The 22,666-nt window shown below is 44.2% G+C and overlaps 1 protein-coding gene across 1 annotated transcript in view; it reads right to left on the bottom strand.

Annotated features, from left to right (window-relative positions):
* Positions 1-22,666, bottom strand: part of LOC308248109 (aldehyde oxidase 2) — a gene marked incomplete at its 3' end in the record, with an annotated part of 67,307 nt that overhangs the window by 9,705 nt on the left and 34,936 nt on the right. Inside the window, exons 18-33 of the mRNA XM_080668114.1 lie at positions 21,945-22,059; positions 20,176-20,298; positions 19,256-19,352; positions 18,689-18,813; positions 17,848-17,981; positions 15,327-15,414; positions 13,153-13,239; positions 12,790-12,981; positions 11,542-11,769; positions 7,355-7,450; positions 5,843-5,971; positions 3,799-3,873; positions 3,004-3,056; positions 1,774-1,888; positions 998-1,063; positions 698-886 (exon numbers count right to left, since the gene is read on the bottom strand). Of these exons, the coding sequence (XP_080524240.1) occupies positions 698-886; positions 998-1,063; positions 1,774-1,888; positions 3,004-3,056; positions 3,799-3,873; positions 5,843-5,971; positions 7,355-7,450; positions 11,542-11,769; positions 12,790-12,981; positions 13,153-13,239; positions 15,327-15,414; positions 17,848-17,981; positions 18,689-18,813; positions 19,256-19,352; positions 20,176-20,298; positions 21,945-22,059 (1,912 nt within the window). The remainder of the gene's footprint in view (positions 1-697; positions 887-997; positions 1,064-1,773; positions 1,889-3,003; positions 3,057-3,798; positions 3,874-5,842; positions 5,972-7,354; positions 7,451-11,541; positions 11,770-12,789; positions 12,982-13,152; positions 13,240-15,326; positions 15,415-17,847; positions 17,982-18,688; positions 18,814-19,255; positions 19,353-20,175; positions 20,299-21,944; positions 22,060-22,666) is intronic.

Genomic DNA, 22,666 nt, shown 5'->3' with positions numbered 1-22,666 from the left:
CCCAACCAAGGTACATGCCCTCGACCGGAATTGAACCTGGGACCCTTCAGTCCGGAGGCCGATGCTCTATCCACTGAGCCAAACCGGTTTCGGCTGCCGCTGCTTTTTAAGATTTCAGTAGCATTGTGCCCTCATTCCCATTTAATATGTTAGTCTTCCGGTTGTTAAGTGAAAATGTTATTCTATCCAATCAAAGCTTTTGGCTGAATATTAGAGTTCTCCCTGAAAGAGGATTTTATAAATCAAATCCTTGGCCAGGATGGCCATCGGGTGGATCATTCATCCTCCCCGAATTTCCCTTTTCTCGAGGTGATTCATCTCCAAATTCTAACAGTCTGTCTTGATTTGGCCTTGATAAGGTTTGACATTTATTTTTTATTTATTGATTTACTTTTAATATATATTTTATTGATTTTTTTACAGAGAGGAAGAGAGAGGGAGAGAGAGCTAGAAACATCGATGAGAGAGGAACATCAATCAGCTGCCTCCTGCACACCCCCTACTGGGAATGTGCCCGCAACCAAGGTACATGCCCTTGACCGGAATCGAACCCGGGACCTTTCAGTCCGCAGGCCGACGCTCTATCCACTGAGCCACACCGGTTAGGGCGACATTTATTTTTTATTTTGTCCACCTGCTCTCGTTTATCATGCTGCCTGATCCCGCACCCTGCACAGTGGCAGGTTCGGGTGCTTACCTTGGAGGAATAGATGGTTAGCGGAGTTTGAGATGCCGGCAACAAGGAGACATTGAACTCCTCTGGCACGTCCGTGATGTTTGGAATTTTGTACTCATCGGGGCCTCGCGAGTACAGGACACCTTCCGGGGAATATTTCAGCTCCTCGGTGGTGTAAAGGCCCATGCCCTGAATAAACGCGCCTTCGACCTGAAGGGGGAGATGCCGGGCTCTGTGATACTGTGTGCTCCTCAGAAGGCCTTTACCTACCCCACCGTGGCTCCTAGGAAGCGGCACCCCGTTAAGTGGGCCAGGACCTACCTGCCCGATATCAATGGCTGGATTTAGGCTGCAACACGCATCCATGACAACGTCTGTTCTGATTTTCTGTCAAAAGTTAAAATGACCTCAGTGTGAATACTTGAATTAAAAGTATTATTTGAAGTTTTATGCAAATGGTCCCCAACGGTTCCCAAATTCCTGCTAGTTAATTAAGATGGCAGTGAACGCCATCAACAGTAGAGGAGGTAAGACATCTGCTAACTCTTTAAATCTAGTGGGGGGACTGTCAATGGCCGAAGACGGTCTTTGGCATTCACGGCTTTGACTCAATGAAACGGCAAACACCAAGTTATTTTCACAGCCCTCCCCTCCTCTCCCAACCCCAATCTGTTTCTTCAGAGGTCCTAGCACCTTGGGGTAACCCACCCTGAAGAAACAGTATCACAATTGCTGTGTGCTTTCAAAATGCTTACTCAGGACAATTTGCTAAATTACCTATTCCTTCAGATTAGATAACTTGATCTTCCTTTAGAAACAGAACACCCGCCTCCTTTCCCCCCAAAAAACTTTGGAAAGTGATTTTGATGTCTGAATTAGAATAAGAAACAATGCATTTCAGGCTGTCATGAGCAATGCCTCTCGACTACTTCTTTTTAAGTGCAAATCCTGGATAAAGCTGGATCTCTAGACGTTCCCACGGGACTGAAAGAATCTTGTCCCTACTGTATACAAGTATTACACAGAGAGCTCAGGGCTGTTAACGTGCAATGCAATTTTGTCCTTGTGCGAACGCAACACGGAGAAAGTTACATTACCTTGTGAGCTCCTGTCAGACAGTCGATTTCCACCTCCGAGCAGGCTGCGCCATAGACGTAGTAAGGGAACGGGTCTCCCTCCCCCTTCTCCCAGTCCATGAAGGCCTTGTAGCCCCTGATGGAAGAAATAAAGCCCTTTACCTTGGGGTGTGCATGTGTGTGCCTGCATGTGTGTGTGTGTGTGTGTGTGTGTGCGCGTGTGTGCACTGCCCTTTTCAACTCATTTGAGCTGCAGCCTGTGTTTCCAACCTTTCTGGTTGTGGCAACGGGAATCGTCACCTCCACTTTAGAGCGGACACTCGGTGCTGCAGTCAGGAGGTCAGAAACGCAGAGAAGCCAACAGACCGGTTAGGTTCGGCTCGCCCGGGTCGTATTTTGATGGCGTAGGCTTGTGCTTTAGCTCTGCACGTTGAGAACCTCAGCTGATTTTATCGGCATTGCCAGAGGGTCCCCCTCGCTGGTAAAAAGAGGGCCAGCAATTCAATGTGTTGATTTATAATGGAAAAGTACCCAGCTGGAGGCTGATTCGCTCTCTTCTTGGTCACTAAACTCAGGAATTTAGAACTCACAGTGTACAGGGCATTGGGCATGGCTATTCCCTCCCTTTTTCTTTCTTAACGAGATCTCTCTCTCTCTCTCTCTCTCTCTCTCTTTCTCTCTCTCTCTCTCTCTCTCTCATTTGGTGGTTTGCTTCATTAGATTGTTACACTAATGTCATACACTTCCAGAATTTGACAATCAGCTCTCCTCTCTGTGCTTCCTTCAATCAACCGCATTTTCTGAGGGCCTCCTCTGAGGGGTCCTGCACAAATAATGACTGGTGACCTCCCACCCATCTGCCCCGTCTACCAAGGGCTTCTGCACAGAAAGATTTTTATGGTATTGGGAGGAAGATTTGTAAACTTGATGTGCAAGTTACTTCTTTTTTCTATTCACACTAAAGAATATTATTATTCTGTTTTTTCCACAATAAAGAAAAGTAAATAATGATTAGATGTTATAAGTCATGTTTAACTTTTTTTTGGTACCCAGTTGGGGCATTTTTGTTACTTAATATTGCTTTGGACATAGCTCAAAGACCTATGTGAAGTCGTAGAATTTGGGGCCCAGAAGGGATCTCAGAGATCACACGATGAAAACTTGTTTTACAAACGAGGGACGGAGGCCCTGAGTGCGTGGTTGCCTCCCATTTTCTTGGCTAAGTCAAGACGTTACCATTGTAATCTTTACCTGTAGTATCCCGTGGCTGAAAGACTGATTCTTTTTTCAAAAGCAGCTTCTATCTGCAGGATGAGCATAATTAGTTCAAATAAAATACATACACCATCTAACAGGTGAAAATAAAAATATTCAAAATAAAAACATGTGTCAAAATTGACATACGATCATTGTTGGTGCTTTGTTACCAATAAAAGGACTAACTCATCACTATATATATATATATTTTCTCTCAGCTGGTACACTAACAATTTCCTTCTGATTTGAGTTCAGAGGTCTGAATTAAAGAAATAAAATGGAATCCTGCTGCCCATCCATGATGTACAGGCTTAGTTTACATATCTAAGTGTCAGCACTTTAGTAGTGTATGTGCAAATATGAGATAATTGTGCTAAAGAAATAGTATATAGGGTATTGTAAAGTTGGATGAAACAAACCATTTCTCTTGAGACTTATTCAATAACAATACTCCACACCTTCCACACCTGGTGTGTGTGTGTGTGTGTGTGTGTGTGTGTGTGTGTGTGTGTGCCTGTGTGTCTGAGGAAGGCTCAGTCTGGGTCAGGCCTTCTGGGTACTCTTCCTACACTTCCATTCCTCTTCTCAGGGATGCTGTTCCCCGTGTGCTCTCTCCATACGTACCTGGTAAACATCACGGGACAGCCGTCTCAGCCTTTGGGGCTCTTGCCCTTAGGTATAAAGCCACTCTCAGAAGAACTGTCTCTACGAGCTTCAGCTGTGTGCTGCCAGGTGCTCTGGGCACTGGTGTGGGTTTCCTCATTTGTAGTAATGGAATGGAACACTTACCCAGTCTTCCCAGGAACCTTCTGGATTTTTCTGAATGACGGGCTCAAGGCGTTTCAGAAGGATCTGACAAGCGTTCTTGGAGGAGTAAAGAAGGGCATTCCCATTAGAGAAGAGCCCAATGGTTAGGACTTGCGTGGAAGAATATAAGTGGATAATTGACTAGGTCAGTGAATACTTATGGAGTGCCTGATACGGCACACTGGGGACACAGAGACGATAACAACACAGCCCCTGACCTTGAGAGGAGCATCCGTTACTGGAGGGCCTTTCCCTTCCTGCTTCACTTCCTGTGAGAACATAGGCTCAGCTGAACTTCTCCTCTCAGGTCCCCTTTCTAAATATATTCACGTGCTTAATTCTTTCTTCTCTTTTTCTACATTTTTGACTTGTACCTTCTTTTGTATCTTCTAGCCATTAAAATAAATGAAACAAAACATCTTATTTCCAATCAAATTTGTCTTTTCCAATCTCCAACAATGACATGCCAATATCCGTCTGGGTCTGAAACATTATTCAACTCTCTGTCCATCCCTCTGCCTGATCACCCATCCACATCAAAGTATTGCAATGGCGGCCTTTGCTTTGGGTGTGAAGTGAAAAAATAGTTAAGTTTGTTTTTTATAATAACCTGATCTACAAAGTTTCTGATACTCCAAACTGAAATCTAAAACTCAATATCCTAGAACAGTGATTTTCAACCTATTTTATCTCATGGCACACATACACTAATTACTAAAATTCTGCAGTATACCTCCAATTTTTTTTCTGAAATGACAAAAACAATAGGTATAATTTTGATTCATTCACACCGGATGGCTATTGTTGTGTTGTCATTTTTTTAATTTGACAAGCTAAGATAAAAGAGGTCAGGTATTTCATGTTTTTAGAAAACTTGCGGCTCAGCAGTTGAAAATCGTTGTCCTAGATGAATTAACGCTAAGTTTGGGCTGACAACTCCCATACACACTGAGCTATTCCTAGCTTGTGTTTGATTCTACCCCAAACTGGATCTCATGAATTTGAGGTTTCCCACACATTTGTTCTGAGTAAAAATCTCTGGTTTTTGAGCCCCTAAGGGTGTCCTCACAAAGATAAAATGGATTTAAAAGTGGTTCGTCTTGGTAGCTTAAGTGCAGTGTCCTGGGGGTGAGGGAACATGCCTTCCCACAACATTCTAGTAGAGAAAGTGGACCGTGTATAACAGAGACATGGCAAAAGGACAGGCAACCAGATATTGGAATGAAGGAACGTGAAGTCATGGTTCTATTCGGAAAAAGTAAACATTAAACACCCGTTAGAAAACAGTACAAACAAAAAGGATGAGTACTCTGGTAGGGCTCCACTGATGTAGACGCTTTAATTGTACCCTGTCTACCTGGCTGGAGTTCCGTCTGCCTCCCGGCCCACGAGGCCTTATTGGTGCCAGGGGAAACGCACACAGCTCTGCAGTAATTGGTTCCCAGATTTCCTCTTTCTGCGTCTCCGAGGGACAGAGACTGCCTCTGCACCAGAGCACCGGCTCCCCTTCTTCCATGGTTGCTGGGCATGTATGTGGTTTCCCACTGCTCCGCCTTCTCCCACCTCCCCTGCAGTGAGCTGTGGCCTGAGACCGCTTCCGCTAATGGATGGCGAGTGGAAGTGACTGGCATCGCTGCCAGGTCTGGCTTCCATGCTCTCCCTCCCTGGCTCATTGGATGATGACGCTCAGGGCAGCCTTGAAAGTCACATGTTGGAGATGGAGGAATTGCCATCAGTCTGGGTGCTTGAATGAGCCAACACTCCCCCTGAGTCTTCAGTGTACAAGAAAGGGACTTTGTTATGTTTTAGCCATTATGTTCTGGGTCTGTCACCTCCATTTAGCCTGCTCCAACTAACACACTCTCTGACACTTTGGTTATCCTGAGCCTGAGTTTAGTGACACAGACGGCTTCTCTGAAGCCAGTCACGTGTGCCTGTATCCAGCTAAGAAAACTGGAGATGTGGTAAAAGTACCCGAGGAAAGACAGACAGACAGACAGACAGACAGACAGACAGCAGGAAGCACCTGCACGGCTCTGCCATTGACATCGGAACCGATGGAGGCAGCTGTAGCAATTGTATTAGGCACCGTGGCTGTACTTGTCTCACAGATGTGCATATAAGACATGGGTATTTTTAATTCACGGCTGGCCACCTATGAGAAAAAGACATATTTTCAAGTTCAGCAAGGAGTTCTGTGAAGATTTGGGTCATCATTTTTCTTAGTAAAAATGACTATTTTTAATATGTTCGTGATATCCTTTAAAGCCTAAATCTTGTGACATGCGGCTACAGGGCGGGACAACATCAGGACAGACAACTGCTGGGCTGGACGATATCATGACAGGTAGCCACCCGGCCAGCCAGTATCACCAGAGGCAGAAGGGGGGGGGTGTTGAATTACATTGTGACTTCCTGTCTTGACAACCTGATAGGTAGTAATAATAATAAGGGAGAGAATACAATATGGTTTCGAAAGGGAGGATTTCAAGGAGCCTCCAGACCACACTCAGATCAGTGGGTGTCAACAGACCAGCCACCAACTGGGAACAAGACTTAGAAATTGCAGCTCTTCCTTGGAACCCTGTCAGGGCCTCACTGTCCATGGCCCTCACGCACTTCTTGCCTCACCTCTCCTCCCTTCCCTTGATGACAAAAAAGATGCCTGAATTCTGGGCTCTCTTAAGATGCATTTGCAGAAGAAGAAGAAAAAAAAAGGAAAAGAAAAAAAAAAGCCAGATTTCCAGAAGCTGTAAGGTACCTTCATCTTCTTGAGCTGGGCCTTTTTGATCAATACACGTTTCTTTACTTAAAACTCTGATGTTTTGACTATTGACTTTTTTTTTTTGGAAGCATCCTGGCACATGCACCTTGTACCAGTAACGGGAGGGGGATGGGGCAGAAAGCCACCAGAAGTGAGGAGTCCTTCAGAACTACATGGAATGTGGGAGGTGTATTCCAAAGTAGCTAAGGGGAGGGATAGTCAAAAGCTGCAGATATGCACTATAACAATCTAATGTATTTGTCATTCAGTTAAATGTATTTAAAGATTTAATTTTTTCTCTTGGGGTCACATCTTTCAATTTTGTATGTAGGTATGTGCGTGTTAAAGTATTCTTTAAAGATGATAGGAGAAGGATATTGATGACATACTCATCCTTACTTGTCAAAATAATATCGTAATATTGTTGTCCAAACTTTAAAAATTATACACGCTGGTCTCCAATAGGAAAAGTGAGAAACTCCTACACTATGTAAGCCTGCATGGCACACCCACTGCAACGCTCCAGGGGCTCACCACCTCCATCCATGGGCCCTGGCCACGCTTCAGGAGTATTTGCGTGTGTGTGTGTGTGTGTGTGTGTGTGTGATTTCCACCACCACAGCCATTTTATTTGATATGTAAGAAGTTTTTCAACTAAATAGTCAAGATCTTAGGGTTTGAGCTCAGGGAGTTGTCCCTTACCCTAAAATTAGGGCCAAATGTCAGTCATATCAACAATGAATGAGATTAATGACTTCATTTTATTGATCTTACCTGTAGCATTTTGGTGTGAATACCTTGTCCCAGTTCGTTGCCTCCGTGTGTGACCAATACAGACCCGTCTGTGTAGATATGAACCAGTGCCGCTGCCTAGAAAAACAACCAACCCCGAAGACAGCTCAGGGCCAGTTTAGTGAGGTTCAGTAGAAGACACGGGGTAGTGAAACTCCAGTCTCGCGGAGTGGGGAGGGTCAGAGGCAAGCTCTCCTGGTGGGGTTCTGAGGCCTAGCTCTGTTTTGTGCAAAAGTCACCTGGAAAGACAGTCTTAGTGAGGAACCTGGTTTTAGTAGGAGCCCCTTGGGGTTGCTACTGTTTGAAAGTCACTCCCCCGCTTAAAATCTCTGGCAAACCACTCAACTGGCGAATTAAACATTTGTAAGTACATGCACGTGTCATGTGCTTGCTCTAGATAGATAATGATGAATAAGATGTGCTTCTTCCTCAGGTAGCTCTCAGTGCAGTGGGGGGCCAGGCTGGAAAGCAGGTCATGAGAATGCAGAATGAGTTGTGAGATAAATGGTGTGCCATGGGGGCCCTGGAGACCTGGGAGGACAGACCCAGCTGCTTCTGCAGAGCCAGGGAACATAGTGGCACAGAATGGAATCATGAAAGGGGGAACAGTTTGTCCCTTGGGCAAGGTGGGCAGAAACTCCCCATTGTCTGCCTGCAAGGGAGAGACCTGCACTGCTCCTTGTTATTATGTGAGGCCCTTTGGGATTCGGGCTCTGGTGCTTTCCCACTTCATCCCTGTCTTTTTCTACCTTGCCCCTAAGCCTGGCATTGCCCCTGTTCCTTCCTGACCTGTGCTCTTGCATACGATGTTCTCTCCCTGGCTTGCTCTCCAGCCTTCAACACCCCCCACACCCGTGGTCTCTATTCTGTTAGAACTTCTGCGAATACTCCTCATTCCTTTCTGGGAAGGATCCGTTACCCCCTTCTCTGCACCTACGGTTACAGGGGTGTACTGAGTTGAGTAGCGTCCCCTGTAAATCCCTGTCCCAGGTCAGGACATCAGAAAGCAGCCTTATTTGGAAGTAGTCTTTGCAGATGCAATTAGTTGACATGAGGTACAGCAGGCTTCTTCCCTGGGGCCTCCCGAAGGAGCATAGCACTGCCAACACCTGGATTTTGAACGTTTAGCCTCCTAAACCGTGAGAGAATACTTGTGTTGTTTGAAGCCACTCAGTTTGCGGTACTTTGTTATTGAAGCCACAGGAAACGAATACAGGAGGTGACAGGGAGTCTCAGCGAGGAGGGGCACCTAGTCTTTTTCATCTTTGTGTCCTGAAGGGAACTCTGAGTAGATCTGAATCACAGAGACACTAAAAAAATGTTTGTTAAACTGGATGAATGGCGATGTGGTATTTTTCCTTTGAGAAGAGGGAACGGGAGGGGGAGGAGAAGGAGGAGGAGGAAGTAGGACTTCTGTCTATTCTGTCTGGAGATGCCTGGGCCCCTGACGGCTTGGAGGGATTCCAGGCATCAAAGCTTGTAGGTTCTAATAATAGTATTTCTTCAGCGTGGCCTCCTGATCCCCCGTGGGGACATCTACTCCTGCCTGGTTTAGGGAGTAGGTGTTAAGCTTTATGAGTCATCAGCTGACCTGGAATAACACGCCTCAGCTCCTAGCCTGGTGTGCCTTGAGCACATCAATTTGGAACTCTGTGGGGAAGTTGGAGGTCTTGCAAAGAGACACTTTGCTTGACTTAAAGCATTTTTTTGTGGTGAAATGAGAAGTTGGCAGAAATTAGGCCGTGGTTTAGGTGAGGGCAGCCATAAAGGTGAGGGGAGCTGTGGTATAATACAAACAAATATGTGGTCTTTGCCCCTGGTTTTTGACACAGTTCCTAAAACCCATGGAATTTACTGTGCTTTGTATGCTAATGAGATGACTCTTGGGGGCAACCTATCTAGCTGGGGTTGGGGAGGCAGGATGGTTGCCAGAAAAACCATCCACTGGGAGAGTCACATCTTTCAGCCCCACTCCCTGACCTCCAGGGAGGTGTGAGACTAAAGATTGATTTCAATCCCGATGGCTGATGATTTAATCAAGTGTATCCAGGTAATGACATTTCTGGGAGCTTCCGGGTCGGAGAACACATCCATGAGCAGGTGGGCCGCATGGTGGAGGGAGAGCACTCGACAGCCTCACGCCTCCTCTCCCATTCGTCTGTTTTGGGGTTGTATCACTTAGAATAAATTCACAGTAATCATAAGTAAAGTGCTTTCCTGAATTCTGTGAGTTGATCTAGTGAATTATCAAACCTGAGGGGGTGGGTAGAGGAAACCCCCAAATTTGTAGTTGGCTGGGCCGAAGTGCCGGTAGCCTGAGCACCCTATTGTGCTGGCATCTGAAATTGGGGCGGTCTTGTGGGACTCGGCCTTTGACCTATGCACTCAGTGTGGGTAGCTAGTGTCAGAATGGAAGTGAATTGTTGGACACCCAGCTGGTGTTGGAGAATTGGTGTAGAAAGGACACATTTGGCATCAGAGGAAAATCCACACGTGTGATATCCAGGATCTCTTATGCCATAGCTGTTGATTCAGTCGGGCTTGCAGACAATTAACGTTCATGCACCTCTTTATAGAATGGGCACATCAGATCGGAACAGGACTGTGACCAGGAGTCAGGGAGGCTCATCCTACACCAGAGGAGCTGCAGCCCTGAGAGGGGTGTCAGATCTCCCGGGGGTGGGGGTAGGGGTGGGCTGCCCTGATAACTACACGGTGTTCCGGGAACCCTGCCGATGCTGTACAGTCATTATCTCATTGAATCCTCATCAATCCTGAGAGAGAGGATTATTATTCTCAGTTTATAACTGAGGAAGCAGAGGCTCAGAGAGGTTAAATATCACACGGCCAGTAAGTGGCAGGGCCAAGGATTTCTCGGGTCTGCCTGATTCAAGTTGATCAGGGATTTGGGGCACTTGGTTTATTACCTAAGAAAGATTTTCTTTGACAGGGAAGCTTCTGTAGTGTGTGTGTGTGTGTGTGTGTGTGTGTGTGTGTGTGTGTATGTGTGTATTGGCTGCCAATAGTTGGGTGTAAGTAGCAGAATGTTTTCATTTTTTGTTATTATATGTTTATTTCTAGTCTGCAGAGGCAAGATTTTTTAAAGGAAAGAAATGGGGAAAATATAGATACAGAGGCAAAGAAGCATTGAACAGACTGTCAAACTACAGCGGGAAGGCAAGGGAGGTTGCGGGGGGGCTGTAAGAGATCAACCGAAGGACTTGTATGCATGCATATAAGCATAACCAATGGATATAAGACACTGGCGGGGGGGGGGGGCAGGTAAAGGCATGTACTGGGGGGTAGGGGAGGCCGGGGGGAGGTCAATGGGGAAAAAAAAGGAGACTTATGTACTACTATCTGTAATACTTCAAACAATAAAAAAAAGAGAATGTTTTCAATGGTATACACACAAGGGAGATCTACTGCATTTTTAGATTTATATTTAGACATAATGTGTGTAAGACGTTTCTGCTTTTGATGGACAATCCTGGGAGGCAACAGTCTTTCCCAGTTTTCTAAACAGCTTTCCTGTATGTGGCTCCCTGGGCTTGCTGGGAAGACTCAGTACCAGGCCGCATGCTATGTAATGGACTCACCTATATGCTGCCCTTCCTCCTCCCTTCTGGAGAGGGCCTCTGAATGACTTGCCTCTTCCTTTTGCAAATCCACCTGGGAGGATTTGGGGCCCCACCCCCATTTCCCCATCAGAATTGTCAGGTTCCTGGGAGAGGTGGCTTGAAACAAATAGCTGGTCAGGGCAACGTAGAATGACTTCCTTGCCTAAGACTTAGGGCGCACCAAGCAATGCTATGGGGTCTGGGGCCAGGAACAGCCCCATTCCTGCCCAGGTTTGTGACCCTTGAGCTTAGAAAGCACAGCACCGCAGGCCCTGGGGGCTCCTGCTCCCTTTCTGAATAGGGGTTCAGTGGGGCAGTCAGGACTCCATCTTGGCAGTCCCCCTGCTGCAGGTCTCACGCTTGCCGATGCCACTGTCTGCCATGGAGGCACTTCTCTACTGTACTGTGGAGCAAGTGCTTGCAGAGGGGTGCTGCTCAGGAGGGGGGCTCCGCGCCCTGGGAAATGTGACACTCTGGCAAAGTCAGCACAAGCTGATCGGGCCAGGAGTGTGTCTGCCACCAGGGTGATTTATACAGCTAGGACCTTACCTGATGGTAGCTACTGGCACCAAAGCCGACTGAAAACTTCATGGGGACAATGGCAAGTCCTTTCTTCTTCCAGTAATTCTTCTTATTAAACGCTTCCACTTGCTTTCTTCTGCTGCCAAAGGAAGACTTGTCCAGACATTCGTTCCAACATCGTATCAGGTTCTCGGGGCTGAAGGCTTGTTTGTAGATGGTTTTAGCCACAGTTTTGTACATGTTTTTCTCCCTAACCTGAAGTGGGTGGAAAATGGAATCGATAGTTATGGTAAGTCAGAAACTGACTACAACATATATTGAGGAAACGAGATTGAAATGTAAAAAGTAGGCTGGGGTCTGATGGAGTATATGAAGAGCAGAAAGTGTTATCAACACTGACCTCAACTGCCAGGAGCTGCCCCTGTCTGACTAGCATGTTGTATATACTGTGCGCCTTCTAGGATATTGCTCAAAATAATGTTTTTGGAGAGCATTCTTTTGGCGGTCTCTCTCAAGAGTTTTCAAGTGCACTGGCAATTTCACTTCTGTAAATTTACCCTCTACCTAGGAGGGCAAAGATATCCCCCTGAGACATCTGTACCAAGACGTGTATTGCAACAGCATTTGAATAGCCAAAGATGGGTAACAAGCTGAACGTGCACCGATAGTGGAATGGCTAAGCAAATGACGGTACATCCGTGTTACATAGCACTATTCAGTCTTGAAAAAGAAGGAAGTAGGTCATTCTGTTGCCACAGGAAGATGGCCATGGCCTATTGTCAAGTAGAAAAAAGCAGAGTGCAGAATAATGTATTTATTAGGGCCCCATTTTGGTAAGTAACTGTATATGTGCATGTATAAACACATAGCAATGCTGATGTATCTCTGTATGAATACAGATGGATGGATACCCATAGAGAAAGGGCTAGAACTATAAATATGGAAATGCTGACCATGGTTACCCTTAACCAATAGGGATGGAGGGATAAAAAAGGGTACGTTCACTGTTTACTCTAATGACTTCAGTGAGGTTTAAAGGTTAAAAAGAGTAATTATCTTTGCACAAGTTTTAAAAAGAAGGAAAAAGAGAAATCTTTGTACAAGAAGGGTGGAAGATAAGAGGATGGAGGTGAATTCTTTTAGGTAGCACTGAATATATTTTGAATTTTGAGCCAGAGCTAATTTGAGTAGTTCTAGGGTATTTCCCTAGGTAGCTGGTTCCCGTCTCATCTGATTCTTCAGCAATCTTGGCTGTGACCTTGATTGCAACCTTACCTTTTCTGGCAGAAGGCCACATTTGGCTGCCACAGCTGTGATGCAAGATTCTGTTACCAGGGTTCCTTGTGGGAAGCCGTATCCGCGAAAGGCCGTGTTGGATGGTAAGTTGGTCATACAGGCACGGCCCCGGAACCTGAGGTTTCGGATTTTATACGCATTTTCCAGCTTCAGTACGAGGAATTCTGTTACCTAAAGTAATAGAAGATATTCACATATACTGGAGAACATTTTCTTCTTTTCTCTAAAAGTCGAGCTGCTGTGGAACCTGGTAAGTACTTGAGGAAGCGTGTTCAGTAAAGACTCATCTAGAAGTTCTGTGTTCTATTCAGGACCAAGGTCGCTGGTGTCTGATGCACGCACCTGCTCCGAGTCGTCCAGTGTGCACCCTCCGTTAATGAAGCACTCAATGTCTAGAGCTTTGATCCGCCCGTTGTTCATGAATCCCACCTGTCAGCAAATGATGGACATTTACATGATTAATGTACATGCCAACTTGGAGCCACAGCCCAGCTCCACCGTTAGGCAGGGCTGAAGGCAGACTCTGCTCCCGTTTGCTCTGGGTGTCCCCACCTGGCTGGTCCCTTGGCTTTCAGCACCTGGGTGATAGGCCTCCTCTGACCTGAATTTCGCTGAGCCCTTTCTTTCCAACCCGCAATTTTCTGGCTTCACCGTCATTATGAAATTCTAAAGTTCTTGCCCATCTCCAGACATGTAATTGCTACCCTCTTCTTCCTTATTCTTGGAAGATTCTCCTTCACTTTTTACTGGCATTCCTTCTAATTTAGCCTGTGGTTTCCGCCCCGTGGACAAGTCTCTGGAATTTCAGAGGGTGATGGAATGAATGGCAGTGCATCTCGTTGCAGGAAAGCATTGGAAGCCAGGGCTGGAAATGCTCCCTGGCGTGACGGCTCTCCTTGTGCCGAGCTGTGGAGCGCTTTGCAATGGCTTACGGCCTTAACAAATGCGAGCTCGTGCTGCTGTGCTTCCTGGGACTCAGAGGCACCTGGCGTTCCTCTGAAGTCGCCTCTCCCACCACGGGACCAGTCTGTCTGTAGAGCCCAGATTGAAAAGAAAAATTCCCACTCCCTGCTGTAGTTCTACCAAAAAGACTGGCTCTGGTCTCTGTCTTCTGAAGACGCGGACAAATACAACTGATGAAACCATACAGCTATATGGTTATTATCATCTACTCCAAGAGAGGTGTTGGATAATAAACCAGAGCAGTTAGGACCTGTGGGAAAATCCACCAATTCAGAATTTATGGCAATTTTGACAAAGGCTAGGCTGCAGCGTACCTTTAACTTTTCCTGAAGAAAGCATTGCCAAGCAAAGATAGCAGAGAGAATTCTTCAGCTGTTTAATATAAACTTTCAAAAAATTTTGGAAGAACCTATCACACATAAGTATCTGCTCTACTAATTTACAAGTAGTTCCAAGTAAACAAGCAAACCTTTGTTTAATGAGGATATGTACATACATGTATACATATACACACATATTATTATGTTGGAAGTACAATTATATTTCTTTAAAAATAAAATAAAATTTGGATCTTTAAAATAGTCTAATGATTCCCCTCTTTTATATCATGTTTTATATTATTATAAATACCAAAACATTTGTTGTCTAGAATCCTCTTAATAGGTACTAGTACTAAAATAGTCTCACAACTAATATAAATAAATCCTGATTTATAATCTAGGCTAAAACCAAAGAACTCAGCAATTACCATAATACTAATTGCCACAATCCCAGAATGTGTCTCTACATTGCTCTTGGTACTAGAAGATAATAATATCTGTATTAATTTCTGTGCATTTGAAGGCCAATACAAAGTTTAATTGCCAACTATGGTTTATTTCTCTCTAATTATATAAATTACTAATGCCAATGGAAGAGATAAAATTGTGAAAAGCCATGGTTTTAGTAATGCCAAAGAAATATAACAATTTAGTAATCTCAGGTAATGACAAAATTAGATATGAAATTTAACTGTATGCATGCTATGAGCAATTGCCAAATAAAGCATATTTGATAGGGAAATATTCCATTAGAACTGTCCAAAGAACTCAGGCACAAATTTGAAAAGTAGTATTGATGTCAACAAGTATTTTTAATAGTGTTTATGCTACAGTTGCATAAAAATGCAATGAATGTGGTTTGAAACAATTTAAAATTATTTCACTTGTTAGTGGATTATTTTTTCCTATTTTCAAATAATTTTAATGACATTTTCATAACCACTTAGTGGAAACACTTGTAGAGTGAAGTTTAGTATAACAATATTTGTAGCTTCTTCCAGGTTTTTGTCACTGAGGAAACATTAGCATTTTTAATCATGTATTTTTATTATTCAATTTCATAATTCTACACTCGATTTATTAAAAATTCCTCACAAAAATGTTATGAGTATTCAGATACACAGCATCCTCATTGAATATTTTAGATGCTAAGATAATTGTTTTTAGACTTCAACAAAATCAAAACAATAGAAGAGAATGAAGTATTTCAATAATTTCATCTTTAATACTCACTTTATATTTTCCAAATAATGGGTGTCTTCCCCCAGTTATTAACATGTCATCTTCACGATCAAGAACAAGACGAACAGGGTGACCAGTTCTAAGGACAACAAATCTTAGTCAGATTCTGCATCCCACCCATCTATCTACCATCTACTCACCTAGTATCCATCCACCTATTTATTCATCCCCTTGTTTAACTACCTACCCACCCATCCATCTATCTACCTTTCTACCCATCCATCCTCTACCTGCTCTCCAATCCATTTTGTCCAATCATTCATTTAATCATCCATCCATTCCATATACATTCATTGAGTGCATACACTGTGTGAAGCATTGATCTAATGTACAACTAAATTACTATTGTCTCCGTGGTCTATAATTCAGATCTAGCTAAAGTGATTAATGTCACATGGCAGTTCACTTGTGTTGTTATGGCTTTAAATTTGACAATCATCCACATCCAGTCATTTTTGCATATCCTCACCACTAGTAACAAAGGAGAGTGTGAACAGATAAATGCAAACTTAACAACACAACTTCAAGCAAAGGCCAACACTTGTCTTAGGATGTGTCAGGATTCGGATCTTTATTTTCACCGGGACTGCAATGATGTTGGCCAAGCTGGGCCCCTGGGGAGCTAGGAGCTTCAGCCTTTCTGTGTCTCAGGGGCAGAGACTCCGGGACTTTGGAGTGCAGAAGAGTCCTCTGGAGTGCTGGTGAAATGCAGATTCCTGAGCCTTAGCACTTTAGCAATAGGTTGGGGAGGGGCCCTGGAATCTGCATTTCCCTCAGCAATTTTGATGCAGGTGTCTTTAGGTACATGTTGAAAACCATAATTCTAGTGTAGGGTTTCCTGGTCTTTTTTAATGGTGAGGACCACTGGAGCATCAGTTAAATGTTCAGTTTCTGGGTTCATTTCCTGGTGGTTTTGATTCTGTGGGTCTGGGATAGGGAGGCAGAAATTTCTATGACCTGAGGAGACTCTTATTACTAGCAATTTGAGGGCATTCCTCTGGGGACCACTTAACACAAGGCAGGAGTGTGCTAAGGCAAGGTTGTTTAAGATGGTGTTTCTCGAGTGGACTGATCATTCTCAGGGGGAAAGGGGTATGGGGGGTTCATGAAGAAACTGGACAAAAATCATACACCTATGGATGAGGACAGTGGGGGGAGGTAAGGGCAGAAGGTGGGGTGGGAACTGGGTGGAGGGGAGCTATGGGGGGAAAAAGGAGAAACAATTATAATAATCTGATAAAGATTTATTAAAAAAATAAAATAAATAAAATAAAAAAAAAGAAGAAGAAGAAAAAACAAGATGGTGTTTCCCACACTTGGCTGCACAGTAGAACCACTGGAAAGGCTTTAAAAATGCTTTTATTGATGAGAGAGAGAGAGAGAGAGAGAGAGAGAGAGAGAGAGAGAGAGAGAAATATCAATGGCTTGCCTCCCATATGCACCCTGACCTATGGGATTAAACCTGTAACCTGAGTATGTGCCATGACCAGGAATTTAACTCACAACCTTTTGGTGTATGGGACAGTGCTGCAACCAACTGAACCACCCAACCAGGGAGGAAAGTTTAAAAAAATATATAATAATGGTTGGGCCAGTATGGGGCATCCTAGGCAATTGGATTTAAATGTTCCCAAGATGATTCTAATGTGCAATTATGCTTGGGAAATCTTAACAGCACAAAGCCTGGTGGGAATACAACAAATTGATTCTTCCTTGCTGGGTCCCTGGTGGATGTGAATAGAGAGAGGTTCATTATGAAAAGAATTGGAGATGAGATTCAGATCCTGCTTTTTCCTATCTCTCATCATGGAAGGAGACACTAAATGTCTTGGTTCCTAGCTCTGAACTATACAGAAGCTGCTAAAGGACATTTACAGGCTGATTGGAGCTCTGACAAAGTACAAAAAAAAACAACAACCCAAAACCAAAATAAAAAACCAAAACCAAAACAAAACCAAGGACTAGAAAAGCCAACACCATGCACAGCACGAACAGAGAGCTGTCCATGGAGGTGAGCCTGGGAGCTCTCTTTGAGGATGTCATCTGTCCTCTGAGCACACATTGAAAGGCCAGCTCTCCCCAGGTGCAGGGAGGAGGCAAATGGTGGGGGTCTCTCTTCCCTCACCCCCCCTGCCTGCAGCTGAGAGTAGGAAGGAAAAGTGAGGGAGCATTCTCCCACTTGGCACTCTACTTGGGCAGTTACTTGCCCCACTTTTAAATGGATCACCTTTTCTGAAGCTCAGGGTCAGGACAACCCTGGCCCTGGAGGTGTTCAGCTACTGATACCACTTTTCCTCTTCATAGGAAATTAGCATACGTCTATCTACATATGACTTTTCTAATAACTCCAGGAGGGTGGGTATTATATCTACAATTAAAAAGAAAAAGAGACAGGAGGCTGAGTTGCCCAAGGATGGCAGGTGGTTATGACAACAGCCAAGTGCCTCTCAGGCCACTGATCGGCTCTCAGCTCTGACATTTTACACCCTTCTGTATCCCCAAATGCACTTACTTGATGGCACCCACAGCTGCAATAGCTCCGAACACAGCTGATTTTCCTACTTTCCCGCCAAAACCTCCACCCACTCGTTTTACATGACAGGTGATCCTGTTGATTGGGATGTTTAAAGTAGAAGACACTGTTTTCTGTAAAAGTTAGATATTGGGAAAGTTTTACAAGAATGAAATGGTAAAGAAGACTTTGATTTCCTGAAACACAACATCACTGCAAAATCCATCGACATCTACTGTGTAAAAAAAAAAAAAAAAGACTGACAATCTGTGTCTTGTGTAGCCCCATTGAGGTCATAAACATGGGTCATTGCCACAGAACACAGCCTTTCCAGCAGAAAAATGGCATTTTCCAGAAGGGAAACTGTCAGAAGAAACCGTCCTGGGTTCCTGTCAGAAGCTGAACTCCAAGACAAATGCCTAAACTCAATGTCCCAACAAGGTGAGAAACAGCAAACTCCAGCAACCTCCCGAAGAAGAAGAAGTATTTGCAGCTAAAACTTCGAGTACTTTATGGCTGGGGAAATGAAAATGTGCTATAAAGTGAGGTGTTTACTCCACAGGTTAACTGTAATAATTATCTTAGAGAAAAATCAAGTACAGATATAACTTAGTGTTGTCATCCAAGCACAGAGTTCATTTAAGCATACTGCCATTGAATGTTCTCTCTAAATCTAAAGTGACTTCACAAGACCAGGAAAAAAAGGGGTCCTGGGGTCTTAGCTCTCCATTGATGTCCAATGCTTGTATTCTGAGTAAATGCCTGCCAACTCTGAGGCAGTGGGGGTTGAAGGCCATGATAGACAGGAAGTTGCAGAGGTGGGGGCGGCCCTGGTCCTCACCTGCACGTGGGTTGGATCCTGTGTTGACACATAGATGTCCAGTTCGTTGTCCTCTGTCTTTGGAATAACAAGCACTCTTTGTGTTTCCATGTAAAAGTGTTCCTGTCCTCCAACATGGACCTCTCCTGTTAGGTGCAAACACAGGGAAATTCCTGAAGGTGCACACTGGTTGGAAATGGTCATATTGGGGAATTCAAAAGCAAGTAAGATGTGGTGGACTGGCCAGCCTGGATTTGTCCTGATTGAGGAACTGATGGGTCAGGCATTTGTCCTGTGTCAACTGAGAGCAATCTGTTTCAGAGATTACAGTTCTGGATAACAAGTTGAACGTGTCTGGTTCTGTTCCTCACTCTGCCCTTGACACTTCAAAATCTTAGGAGTTTTTCTTCTATTTATTCTGCTGCTCCCTACCCCTCCCACACTTAAAACCAACACAGACACACACACTTTGGAAAGAAGAGATCTAAGAGAAATTTGGCAAAGCACCAAGAGGAAATCACAGGCCCTCAATGTCTACTTCAGAGTAGAATCCCCCAAAGATCCCATCAAATATCCTGAGTCTCTTACCTTCAATAACTTGATCAACTTTTTCAAATGCCTCCTCAATGTTTCCTTGTTCAAGTTTCTTTTCAGGGCATAGGAATGAGTTGTGTTTTATGGCATCCTAAGTGACAGGAAAAAAACACAAAGCCAATTTTTTTGTATGCTTCTTCCACTGGCAGTGTTTTTCTTAATAAAAAGCCAGTAAACTCCCCAAATTGCAATCTGCTAGGACACATCAAAGGAGTCCTGCAGGCAGGGAAGTACTAGAGTAGTGGGCTTGCGGCAGAGATGGGATGTTGGAGAGAATGTCTTCTAGATTGCAGAGGAAACCAACAAGAGTTAGAGAAACATTAAGAATTGCAATCTGGAGGCACTCTGATGGTCCAGGATGATCACTACTCATTTTTCATTTTCAATGTGGATCTCTAGGGAACAGATGATAGGCCTAAATGCAGTCTGGGCGAGGTTCTGGGCATTCCCTTTTTACCTTTTCCCTGAAGAAAAGCACTGGTGTGAGACTTAGGTAGCTCATGTACAAGAACCTCTAACTCAGAGATCTGAAAGAAAAGGCCGTGTTGAGGGAGAAGACTCAAGTCCTAACGCATTTCTGGGCAAGAAAGCCCAATAGACATTGTAGGAAGTTTGTTCATTTCTTTGAGATTTGACATATCTCACAGGGCTTCTCTAGTTCTTTGTTTTCTTTCTGATAATAACATGAACGAACTCACACAAGAAGACTGGGAGCCATTCTGAGGTTCTGTGAATTGACCTACTGATAGCTGATCCTAGCCTTACTGTCAGACCCAAGGTCGTTTTCCATACTTCAGAAGGCACCTGTCTTCTGCATTCTTACTCTCCAATAGCTTTAAAGCCATTGACTTTCTTGCTAAGGATGATAAAGTACTTTTAATCTATAACCTTACGGGAGAGACCAGTCAGCTTACTTCGATGGTGAAGATTACGGGCTCCAGATCTTCGTAGGTGATCTTTATCTCTTTAATTGCACGTTTTGCCTGTACATCTGTCTCTGCAGCCACAGCACAGATGATTTGACCCACGCAAAGTACCTGTGGAAAGTACATGCATGAAGCAGGTAGAAAATTCTGGGTAGGAGTAGGTTTAAGCTCAACTTTACCAGTGGCATCTTCGTTGTCATCATTGAGAAATGATAACCGCCTTGAAGTCACATTCAACTGTATGTGCTTGGTTAACACATGAAAATATTTTTGAATTAAAAAATAATTTAAATAATACAGATGTTTCCATTGGCCATTTTACTCAATGAATGTAAGCTCCAGAGTGAATGTGAAATTGGCTGTGACCTGAATCTGCTCTGTCCTGTCAAGTTAGGTTCACATGTATTGCCTTTGTGGTGTCATTTTAGAGTTTGAAGATAAGGAAAGTATTTTTTGTAGAACATGGCACTTTACCCCCATTCATGTGTTGAAGCCCTAACCCCTCAATATGAGTGTATGGGAGATAGGGCCTTTAAAGAGATAATTAAGGTTAAATGAGGTCATAAGGTGGAGCTCTAAACCAATAGGACTGATGTCTTTACAAGAAGAGGAGGAGAAGCCAGGGAGGCTCACACACAGACAAAAGGCCATGTGAGGATGCTGGGAGAAGATGACCATCGCAAGCCAGAAAGAGAGGCCTCAGGAGAAACAAACCTGCCAACACCTTAAGCATAGACTTTCAGCCTCCACAACTGTGAGAAAATAAATTTCTGTTTTTGGAAGCCACTCAGTCTGTGGTATTTTGTATGTCAGCCCTAGTAGATAATACAGGTCCTAAGTGACAGCCAACTTTATCTGGAGTTCAACCAAAAGAACAGTGATTCATGCCAAGGCTATGGGAGAAACAGTCATTGAGATGTGGCAATAACAGCTGACACTGAGATCCTTCATGTACCAAGCACTGTTGTAAACACTTCACATGTATTAACTCATTTAAATTTCACAACAACACAGTGAGGTGGGTGCTATGACTATTCTCATCTTACAGCTGATGCCACCCAAGGACACACAGTGAGTGAGTGGTAGAGCTGGGACATGAACCAAAGTAGTCTGGCTCCAGACACAAGAACTCAGTGAATGATTGTTGAATTGGCTAAAGGTCAAAGATGGCAAGAGCAACTTTTTTAAACTGGAGTGTGTGAGGTAAGTGGAAGGTGGAGGGGTGGGGCTGATCCAGGAAAAGAAGGAGTTCAGTGTAAATAACAGGGAGTGGCTGTGTTTTTTGTACTCTCCTTTCTACACTTTTCTATTCTATCCTGACACAGGTCAGTTCCTGCATTTTCCAGATGAGGATAAATTGACTCAAGAGCACGCAGTGGGAAAACTAGGAGTTCTTTTTCTATAATGACGTTACTTTTTATTATGTTACTAGAAGGCCCTATGCACAAAATTCGTGCAAGGGTAGGCTCTTGCAGCCCTGGCTGCCTCAGCCCTCGCAGTCCCAGGTTCGTCTGGAAGGTCGTCTGGAAGGCCGTTCGGCCATTCGGTTGATTTGTATATAATGCTTTTATTATTATAGATTTCCTGACTCCAGAAGTGTAGGCCTGTCTGAATAAAGATGTTAGGGATAGAAAGAAGCTGGGAGAACTGGCACCTCTACCCCCATTGGCAGAGAGGGCTGGGAGGCCATGGAAAGTTGGCTGGAGGGGGTGCCTTGGTGATTATCTACACAACTCATGGAAAGGCATATTCTATACCTCATCTACAGCCAACAATTTCTCATCTTCAGTACCATTGGTGCCTGGAATGTCTTCAGCTGTTATCACATCAACCACCCCAGGTAGTTCAAGGGCCTTGGACGAATCAATTGATCTGAAAAAGGGAAATATTTAAGAGGTAGAAATCAGCAAGCTTTGAGGGTCCCAAACCTGAAGGAGGGATAGAGCCTGGTTGGAAATAAAAATATGTAACAACTGGTCCAGCTTAGGCCCTGATCAGGAGGCCCTCTGCTGGGCCGGGGGTAACATTTTAGCTGCTGGGAGGGGAGCTGTCAGATGGGCCAGTGTGCCTGTTGCAAGGGGCGTCCTTAGGAAGCTTAGGACATGGCCATTTACCATTTAGTAATGAAGTATTTCAGTATTTTATCACCAGTTGAATATCAGCTCTACTTATTCCTTTGAGCCCTGCCTGGGGCTTCAGCAGGGAGCTGGGGCACTGTGAGGTTACAAAGGAATCAAGAAACCCACAGCTACAATTTTTGTCTTCTCTTCCATGGCGCTCATTTCCAGATACTCTCCCTTCCTCCTCCGGGGGCTAGTGACCTTTTCTTTCTCTCTCTCTCTCTCTCTCTCTCTCTCTCTCTTGTGTGTGTGACCTTTTCTTTTTCCTTTTTTGTGTGTGATCTTTTTTTTACTCTCTCTATTTTAGGTCCTTTGGGTTTAGGACATTGCAGAAGAATTGCCACATTCTTCCGAGGAAA

This window comes from Plecotus auritus, assembly GCF_963455305.1.
Source record: "Plecotus auritus genome assembly, chromosome: 5".
Taxonomy (NCBI): Eukaryota; Metazoa; Chordata; class Mammalia; order Chiroptera; family Vespertilionidae; genus Plecotus; species Plecotus auritus.
The sequence above is the reverse complement of the archived record's forward strand: the minus strand, read 5'-3'. Positions and strand labels throughout refer to the sequence as shown.